The sequence below is a fragment of the Sinocyclocheilus grahami genome, unplaced genomic scaffold (genome assembly GCF_001515645.1).
Source record: "Sinocyclocheilus grahami isolate Dianchi unplaced genomic scaffold, SAMN03320097.WGS_v1.1 scaffold829.1, whole genome shotgun sequence".
Taxonomy (NCBI): Eukaryota; Metazoa; Chordata; class Actinopteri; order Cypriniformes; family Cyprinidae; genus Sinocyclocheilus; species Sinocyclocheilus grahami.
In genome coordinates this window covers 327,978-338,593 of record NW_015506008.1, presented here as the reverse complement: position 1 = coordinate 338,593, position 10,616 = coordinate 327,978, and the positions used below count along the sequence as shown (strand labels likewise).

At 33.5% G+C, this 10,616-nt stretch overlaps 1 protein-coding gene across 1 annotated transcript in view; it reads right to left on the bottom strand.

The window, feature by feature from the left end:
• LOC107562601 (neuronal acetylcholine receptor subunit beta-2) overlaps window positions 1–6,386 on the bottom strand; it is a 12,335-nt gene extending 5,949 nt beyond the window's left edge. The window contains exons 1-4 of the mRNA XM_016247266.1: window positions 6,351–6,386; window positions 4,963–5,151; window positions 3,327–3,371; window positions 2,956–3,065 (exon numbers count right to left, since the gene is read on the bottom strand). Of these exons, the coding sequence (XP_016102752.1) occupies window positions 2,956–3,065; window positions 3,327–3,371; window positions 4,963–5,151; window positions 6,351–6,386 (380 nt within the window). The remainder of the gene's footprint in view (window positions 1–2,955; window positions 3,066–3,326; window positions 3,372–4,962; window positions 5,152–6,350) is intronic.
• Between the last annotated feature and the right edge of the window lie 4,230 nt (window positions 6,387–10,616).

Genomic DNA, 10,616 nt, shown 5'->3' with positions numbered 1-10,616 from the left:
AAAAAACAAATAAACAATTTAATGCAGTTCTAAATGCATTTAAATTATACTTTTTTTAAATTTAAAATACATTTAATATATATATATATATATTTTTTTTTTTTTATATATATTTTTTTTTATGTAAATATATTTATAAAAAACAAATAAACAATTTATTTAAATAAATAAAAAAATTCCAAATAACATTTAATTTCTAAATCAAATAAATGTGTTAAAAAATGTACTCTTATACCCACTATTAATGTTAGATTTAGACAAGAATTTTAAGATGTCATTTTATTTATTTATTAGTACATACATTTTTTTATTTTAAGACTCAATTCATTAAAATAATTGTGGTTAATTGTGGTTAGATTTCATGAAAATTAAAATATAAAAATATTAAATTTGGTGTGTTAGGGTTAGGGTTAGGTTAGTTATATAATTATAAATATATTCATTTGTAAGTCACTTTGGACAAAGCATCTGCTAAATGACTAAATGTGTGTGTGTGTGTGTGTGTGTGTGTGTGTGTGTGTGTGTGTGTGTGTGAGTGTGTGTGTGTTTGTAGTTAACTTAAACCATAGACCCCATTTTGAAAAACCCATGTATATAAGCTGAGAACGCCTCCTCATCACACACAGTTCCTGATTAGTATGCATTAATTAACAGATCTTTAATCCAGGATCTCTCTCCCTCTGTGCCCTTGAAAAATTATTAGTGTACAGCTTTTCAATTAAAATTATCATAGAAATACAATGCTTATTTTAGCAAAGGATTACATGCACCAGTGTCTCTTTACATGAAGAAATGCCTCTTAAGCAAATTAAGGTCTCATCCCACACAATTTATCCATTTAAGCAATGAACATGCGTAAGTGTATCCTCTATTTTTATCTACTAAAATAGAGGTTATATAACGCACATTGCTTCCACTAGGAACAACCATCTGACCTAGATCAAACACTTTAAACATTTTGCTTGTCATTCATATTTTTTTCTTCATTCTTCAGAGCGTTGTCAAGAGCGTAGACGTGAACGACATGAAACAACAGCACCAAGGGAGGAGACTGCTCTTACTTTTGGCAACTTTCTAGCAAACGGTAATTAGCCGGGCTCTTGGAACAGTGACAGCTTGCTTGTTGTATTGAGTTTGACACTAAACACTGACTGTGCATCAAAGTCTCACAACATCCTAAAAGTTACAAGGCTCATGGCCTTAATAAGGACTGCAAAAATGAAGTTAGTGTGATACTAATAACTGTTTCCAAAGCTACTGCTCTGAGCTATTTCAAATAAAACATTAATTTATCAAACGTTATGATACACATGTAAGACTTGCATAACTATACTGAATGAAAGTATGTATCAGTGCTTAACAATAAGGACGTTATATTTTTTTTTCTTCATTCTTCAGAGCGTTGTCAAGAGCGTAGACGTGAACGACATGAAACAACAGCACCAAGGGAGGAGACTGCTCTTACTTTTGGCAACTTTCTAGCAAACGGTAATTAGCCGGGCTCTTGGAACAGTGACAGCTTGCTTGTTGTATTGAGTTTGACACTAAACACTAACTGTGCATCAAAGTCTCACAACATCCTAAAAGTTACAAGGCTCATGGCCTTAATAAGGACTGCAAAAATGAAGTTAGTGTGATACTAATAACTGTTTCCAAAGCTACTGCTCCGAGCTATTTCAAATAAAACATTAATTTATCAAACGTTATGATACACATGTAAGACTTGCATAACTATACTGAATGAAAGTATGTATCAGTGCTTAACAATAAGGACGTTATATTTTATATATATAGATAGATAGATAGATAGATAGATAGATAGATAGATAGATAGATAGATAGATATAGATACATATAGTTTATAATAATATATTTTTACCAAATATAAATAAAATAAATTTCTAAAAATACAAAATTCTTTATTTTGTGGTGTGATCAGTGAAAATAAACATCTGAACAACTTAACCAATAGAAAATCATAGTCATATTATGCTCATATTGTCATTCACAATTATGGGGTCAGTACTATTATCAGTATTTTATTTTTAGAAATTAATACTTTTATTATTTTTAAAGAAATAAATTTCACTTTTAAATATTAATTTCACTAATCAATTATTTTTTACTTAGAAATTGATTTTAAAAAGTGACAGTAAAAGTGACAGTTTTTTCTACTCATCAAAGAATCCTTGGAAAAATGATGGTTTTCACAAAAATAATAATAAACATTGTTTTCAGAATGATTTAGAATGATTTGTGACACTGAAGACTGGAAAAATTCAGCTTTGATCACAGGAACAAATTACATTTTACAATATATTCACAGTTATTTTAATTCATGAACATTAAATGCACCATCTCTACAAACACACACAATTGTATGCAAAATGCCTTAAATATTAATTATTTAAATATCAAATATTTTAACTTTATTTAAATATTAGCTATAAAGTTTGAGTCAGAAAAGAAACTGATATTTTTATTCAGCATTAAATTGATCAAAAATGATATCCATGATGTTACAAAAGATTTCTATTTCAAATACAAGCTGTGCTTCAAACTTTCTGTTCATCAAAGCATTCTGAGGGGGGGGAAAAAACACTTCAACACTTTCTCCTCCTCATTAAGAAATGTTTCTCGAGCAGCGAATCAGCATATTATACTGATTTCTGAAAGATCATGTGACACTGAAGACTGGCGTAATGATGCTTTGACATAACAGAAAAAAAATCAAAACGTAAAGTAGTTTAAAGTAGTAAAAGGCTTATTTAAAATTGTAATAATATTTCACAATATTACTGTCTCTTATCAAATAAATGCAGCCTTGTTAAACATAAGAATCTTCTTTCAAAAACATTTAAAAAAAACTGTAACTCTTTATTTTAAGGATGAAGTCTATAGACAGTGTATATGTGCTACTGGTATATAAATGTACTGGTCACAGTTATGGCATACTTGTTATAGAGTACTATATCAGGAAGCCAGATGTGCTGCGATGGAATTCGTAGTTTTTTGATGCCCTCGTACTCATTCGGGTCCCACACCAGTCTGTAGTCATTCCACTCCTACAGAGAGAGAAAATGGGGTTAAAACTGTTCAAATTGGGTGAGACGATGTACCAGAATTGATACCAAACACATTAAATGCATTCACTTGGTTAAACAGGATTTTCCATTACTTTTCGAAATGACCTAAAAGTGAACTATAATTGAATTACAACTCAAATCTGCCGCACGCAGTGAGTGCACTCATGTGTTTGACAGCTGATTTGACTGTGTTTTATAACACTATCCAGATGAGTGCACAGGCATAGCAGGTGAGCTTACCTGAGTCAGCCACACATTCGTCGTCATGATTTGTTCCCTCTCATTCTATAAAAAGAGCAGAACATTGCATGTAACAGCGAAAAGTGAATAGAAAATAATTGGGCGGAGTGACAGGGATATGATGAGATCAGGACATGACACAATCCAGACTCTAACCTGCATCGCCCGTGTGAGCACTAACACTGAGTTCTATCCGGAAAAGACATGACAGGGTTACAGCGTCTCTGTCCTCACTGACAGTGAAAGTCAGTCTGAATTTGCTGTTTAATATACAGCTGTGTGAAGCACAGATTTGAACAAATGAGATTCTGCAGAGGGCGGGGCTAGCCAGTGCAACAGGACAAAAATAGTAACAGAATGTTTTGTCGCTTGTCACTGTGTGGCACTGCGCCTGGTTAGAACAGAGCGTCAATGGGATTTTACCTGTCAGTGTGAATGTATCTTAAGTCTCTAATGTGTCACGGGTATGTTACTGCTGCACCACGGCTCAGTCGTGTGCTTGCGACATGAACATTAAATGCACCATCTCTACAAACACACACAATTGTATGCAAAATGCCTTAAATATTAATTATTTAAATATCAAATATTTTAACTTTATTTAAATATTAGCTATAAAGTTTGAGTCAGAAAAGAAACTGATATTTTTATTCAGCATTAAATTGATCAAAAATGATATCCATGATGTTACAAAAGATTTCTATTTCAAATACAAGCTGTGCTTCAAACTTTCTGTTCATCAAAGCATTCTGAGGGGGGGGAAAAAACACTTCAACACTTTCTCCTCCTCATTAAGAAATGTTTCTCGAGCAGCGAATCAGCATATTATACTGATTTCTGAAAGATCATGTGACACTGAAGACTGGCGTAATGATGCTTTGACATAACAGAAAAAAAATCAAAACGTAAAGTAGTTTAAAGTAGTAAAAGGCTTATTTAAAATTGTAATAATATTTCACAATATTACTGTCTCTTATCAAATAAATGCAGCCTTGTTAAACATAAGAATCTTCTTTCAAAAACATTTAAAAAAAACTGTAACTCTTTATTTTAAGGATCAATTATCGCTATTAATTAGTTGCTTATTAGCATGCATATTACTAGCATATTGGCTGTTTATTACTAATTATAAAGCACATAGTAATGCATTATTCTGCATGACCGTATTTTAGATCCCTTAATCCACGCCATACCTAAACTTAACAAATACCTCACTAACTATTAATAAGCAGCAAATTAGGAGTTTATTCATGGAAAGCTCTTAGTTAATAGTGAATATGTGTTCCCTATTCTAAAGTGTTACCAAAAAAAAAAACTTACTGACTCCAAACTTTTAAACAGGAATGTATCGAACATTTATATTTAAGACATTTAGCAGACACTCTTACCCAGAGTCACTTACAAAAAGTTTCATATACAGCATATGTTAGGTCATGAGTTCATATATATTTATGATGCTGATATCACACATATATTTTAATAAATCACACAAGGCAGGTGTGTTTGTTTAGGGTTGGACCTAAACTCTGCGAAACCTTGAGGGAAACCTTGAGTGTTGGATGTGTGTGTGTGTGTGTGTGTGTGTGTGTGTGTGTGTGTGTGTGTGTGTGTGTGTGTGTGTATGAGACAAACTTACCACACTAATGAGCTGTGCAAGAGAGACTTTGATGCCAATAGTGACCTGCTGACTCTTATTGACCGCAGGACGGATAAGTTTATTGTAACGCTCAGGACCAAGCAGGAAATCTACCAGCCTCTCCTCAGCATCAGCAGAAAGAGACCCTAAAATACACAAACACACAATACATGGTAAATGCCTTTTTGTCTACTAAAGGTGTCATAGTGTATATATATATATATATTATATTATATTATATCAAAAACATTTCAGTGCAGTACTGTATGTTGGCTAAAACATTTTTAAAAAGTATTTTTGTGACTTTTTTGTGACAATGTGACTTTTTTGTGATCAATGTGGCTGTGCTGATGGATTTTTGGCATAGAGACATAGGATTTTGATTTTTGATTTTGATTTACTTGATCAAAGATGTTGTAAAATTAAAAACAGGTCATTCTGAAATCCTTGGATTTCTTACATTTGACTTCAACAGTCTGAGCTGCACATTTCAGAGCAGATTATTGTGTTAACTTCATTTATAAATTACTATAAATAAACTAAATTATGACTGCTTTGCCAAAAAAAAATAATAATAAATAAATAAATAAAATAATAATAATAATAATAATAATAATAATAATAATAATAATAATAATAATAATAGGAAGAAGAATTAGTGGATCACATCGGGGGGGTAACATTTTTATTTTTACATTAAAATAGTGTAGAAATAATTTTCACTCAGAAAGAAAAAATGGCAAGCAACACGTTGTGAATTGACACAACAAATCAACAAATGTGAAATTTTGAAGATGAAAATCTGAAAATTTTCTGGTAAAACATACTCCAATAATCTTGTCTGATATGATCCCTTCTAGACTGTTCTAGCTTTGCATCTAGTGTCTGTTTACCAAAACCTTTAAAAATAGTCTTTAAATGTCAAATAATTATCGAAAGACATTAAAGTCACAAAGCAGTGCCATCTCCTACAGTTTTTTTTTATAGTTCTGGAGTTTTTGAGAAAATCATGAAAAGGTCAGAAGTGTCTGCTAAGCTGTATGTAATCTTTCACTGCAGAGCAAAAAAAAAAAGAAACATGTCAGAATAATTTTTCTCTGCATCTTATCCCATCATAACTCATAAGCCCACCAATGCTGTGGAGGGGGTGTGCCAATGGCATGACAAAAACAATGACTTGCCAAGCCGGTAGCAACACACACACACACACATACACACACACACACTTGCCATTTCTTCCCCACTGCATGTGGGATAAGATCTCCAGTGACTGCACTCCTCCTCTCAAAACAGAATACTGACACACACACACCTAGTTTCCGTCATGAATCCAAGGTTGTGTCAGACTCAGTTGGTATGATCTGTTCCGCACAGGAAGACACACACACCTTTGAGCTTCTGTGGCTATGCTGAGCCTTAGCCATTTTGCATGGCTTGTCCCTTTAAGCAAAGCAAGGTCTTGATCCACTTCACATCAGTTTATGTGTGTGTTTGTGTGTAACTCAGTCCTCAAGGATGTTATACCCATGCAAAAGCCTCTGGAAAGACAATCAGTATGTGACTACATGTGTGTCTGACCTAATACCTCTAATCTCAGACCCATCTGTGTGTGACCACCATTTCTAGCTTAATGCTTCATCAGACAGACGAAACATCTGCAGCAGCATCTGACTCTAATATCCATTTGATTGATTTTATCTATTTGCCATTCTTTCAATGTCTATATGAGCTGCAGTGGATTCAAATGCAGTAATAGAAAGTACCAAAATTATGAGAATGTTTATAAATAAACAAGAATTTCATATTTTACATTTTAGACACAATATGAGTGTGTTTACATGCACGTTCTTAAGCCGATTATGCTTAATAAGCCGACAATGCACGTGGTCATGTAAAAGCGGTAACCTGTTTTCTTTTATCAGAGTAAGGTCATAAACAGCATAAGCATAAACCAGTCGACACAGGTAGTTTTTTGCCTTTTACCCAGATTTTGCGCATCATGTAAACGCATTAACCTGCTTTCTGTCGGCTTATTGAAGTGCACATGTGTAATACCTGGCAGGAACACATTGTTAGTGCAGATTTAAGCGTTTCCAGGCAGAGTGAGAGTTTTGCAGTAAAGAAAGAAGCAAATATATCACAAACACAGACTCTTTCATGACCCAGAAAATGATCAAAATGTGTTCTCATGTCCAGTGCTGGACTGGGACAAAAAAATCAGCCCTGGCATTTTTTGGTCCAAGCGACCCACAATATCACTTCTGCTGAAAATACAGCTTTGAAATCACAGGAATAAATTACATTTTACAATATATTACAATAGAAAGCAGTTACTTTAAATAGTAAAAAATATTTCACAATATCACTGCTTTTGCTGTACTTTGGAACAAATGAATGCAGGCTTGGTGAGCAGAAGAGAATTCTTTAAAAAACATAAAAAATCTTACTGTTCAAAATTTTTTTAACTGGTAGTGTAGATATGTATCATTGCATTTAGTTGCTTTGAATAAGAATAAAACGTCAGGTCCAACAATATTGTGTCTTTTTTTATTTAAATCTAGATTTATTCGCATTGGCCCATGGAAACCCCTATGAACACACTTGACTTGGCCAAAAAAATCGCGGGGGAAGAATTTACATTTTATTAAAAAGTGTTTTCGTATTCTACACTCATGGCGCGCACACACATTAGGATAGGTTAGATGCCTGCCTCCGCTGCGAGTCCCTATCAAGCACTTTACCGATTTAACTACTCTCTTCTCCTCCTCCTGCCTGGCTCTTTGGCCCACATCACTCACCGCAGAGCAAGCCTGTTCTTGATAATGCTGCTGTGAAAACATGGGGAAACCCAACGAGGAAGAAGTTGGGGTGAAGCGATCTTTATATAGGTGGAGCAAAATAGCCTACTTCATCGCTCCGTCAGCGCATTGTGATTGGGTGGTTTACGCTGTCAATACAGGAGACAAACCAATGGGCCACTGGCTGCTCGCTGTCCGTGCGTGATGGTCCTTGGCAAAAAAAAATAAAAAATTCTGTCGGCCCCTTAAGTGCGTCGGCCCACGGGGAAAATGCCCGGTATGCCCGATTAGCAGTCCAGCCCTGAGGTGCAGCAGAAGTAGAAGTGGTTCAGTCAAAACGCTGCATCTGTAACTGCATGAGAGTATAATATATGAGCTGTAGCCTAAGTTTCCCGCTGACATGCAAGCTTTATTTAACATCACAACTGACAACATATGGAATACAAATGATTAGCTGTGTTTTGACGTCACTACAGGAAAATAACCTGATTTATTAATAAAGTCATGTAAACGCGGTTTGCTTGTGTTGTCGGGTTACTGATGTGCATGTAAACTGGGAAAACTGGTTATTTCAATAAGCTGATATTTATCAGCTTACTAGTGTGCATGTACATGTTCTCAATATCTTTTCTTTTCTCCACGACTGAAAACTGTTCCATACAAACACAAGGCTGAATCAATCTGTTGTGTATACACTTCCATTTAAAAGTTTGGAGGATTTTTTCTAAAGATTTTAATACTTTTATTCAGACAGCAAGGATCCATTAAATTAACCAGAAGTGACTGTAAAGACATTTACAATGTTACTAAATATTTCCATTTCATGTAAATGTTGCCATTTTATAACTTTATATATTGTATAACTTAATCATCAATATCATGAAAAAATGTATCACAGATTTCATAAAAAATATTAAGCAGTACAACCATTTTCAAAATTGATAATAACAGAAATGTTAAACCAAATCAGCATATTAGAATGATTTCTGAAGGATCATGTGATACTAAAGACTGGAGTATTGATGTTGAAAATTCAGCTTTGCCATCACTGGAAAAAATACATTTTAAAATATTTTACAACAGAAAACAGTTAAATGTAAATAATGCTTCACATATTTTTGACCAAATAAATGCAGCCTTGATGAGACTACTTAAAAAAAAAAACATTTAAAAGTCTTACCAAACCTAAACTTTTGAATGGTACTTTATGGAATACAAATGATTAGCTGTGTTTTGACGTCACTACAGGAAAATAACCTGATTTATTAATGAAGTCATGTAAACGCGGTTTGCTTGTGTTGTCGGGTTACTGATGTGCATGTAAACTGGGAAAACTGGTTATTTCAATAAGCTGATATTTATCAGCTTACTAGTGTGCATGTACATGTTCTCAATATCTTTTCTTTTCTCCACGACTGAAAACTGTTCCATACAAACACAAGGCTGAATCAATCTGTTGTGTATACACTTCCATTTAAAAGTTTGGAGGATTTTTTTCTAAAGATTTTAATACTTTTATTCAGACAGCAAGGATCCATTAAATTAACCAGAAGTGACTGTAAAGACATTTACAATGTTACTAAATATTTCCATTTCATGTAAATATTGCCATTTTATAACTTTATATATTGTATAACTTAATCATCAATATCATGAAAAAATGTATCACAGATTTCATAAAAAATATTAAGCAGTACAACCATTTTCAACATTGATAATAACAGAAATGTTAAACCAAATCAGCATATTAGAATGATTTCTGAAGGATCATGTGATACTAAAGACTGGAGTATTGATGTTGAAAATTCAGCTTTGCCATCACTGGAAAAAATACATTTTAAAATATTTTACAACAGAAAACAGTTAAATGTAAATAATGCTTCACATATTTTTGACCACATAAATGCAGCCTTGATGAGACTACTTAAAAAAAACATTTAAAAGTCTTACCAAACCTAAACTTTTGAATGGTACTTTAAAGTGGTGTTTTGTTCCTGAATTCATGTTTTTGAATCAATCAACTGAATGAATGATTCAATGAACCAACTGGCATGACAATCTAAACTTCAGAAAAAATCACTACAAATTTTCCACCAATAATGCACAGACCTGACAGGCTGTGATAAGCAGACGGATACAAAGACTGACTGTATATCAAAGCTCTCGGAACGACACTTGGCCAATCAAATTCAAAGACTTTTTAAATTAAATGCTATTACTGTTAGAGACCATTCACAACCATAATATTAAATATTGATATTCAATTTATCTTTAAAAAAAAAATTTTTTTTAAGTGCAATAAACTTATATGAATGCTAGAGTCATTCTATAATGAGTGAATTAATTCAAGCAGTCATCAAATGGTGAATTTTGTGAATTAAATGTTACAAAATTTAAATAATCACCATTTTAATGTATTTATTAAATAGTGATATTCAATTTATCTTTAAAATGGTATTGCATTTATTTATATAAAGTGCAATACACTTATATGAATGCTAGAGCCATTCTATACCATTAGATCTAAATTTATTTCCGACACTTTTATTCAGTATCGTGCTATTAAAAAAAGTGAAAGTGACGTGGTTTCCCATACTCGGACTTTGTGCTCTGCATTTCACCCATCCAAGTGCACACATACAATACAGCAGTGAGTAGTGAACACACACACACACACACACAACGTGAACACACACCGGGGAGCAGTTAGGGTTCGGTGCCTTGCTCAAGGGTCTCACCTCAGTCATGGTCATTCACTCCCCCCAACTACAATCCCTGCCACTACCGAGACTCGAACCCGCTACTTTTGGGTTACAAGTTTGACTCTCTAACCATTAGGTCACGACTGCCCTGATA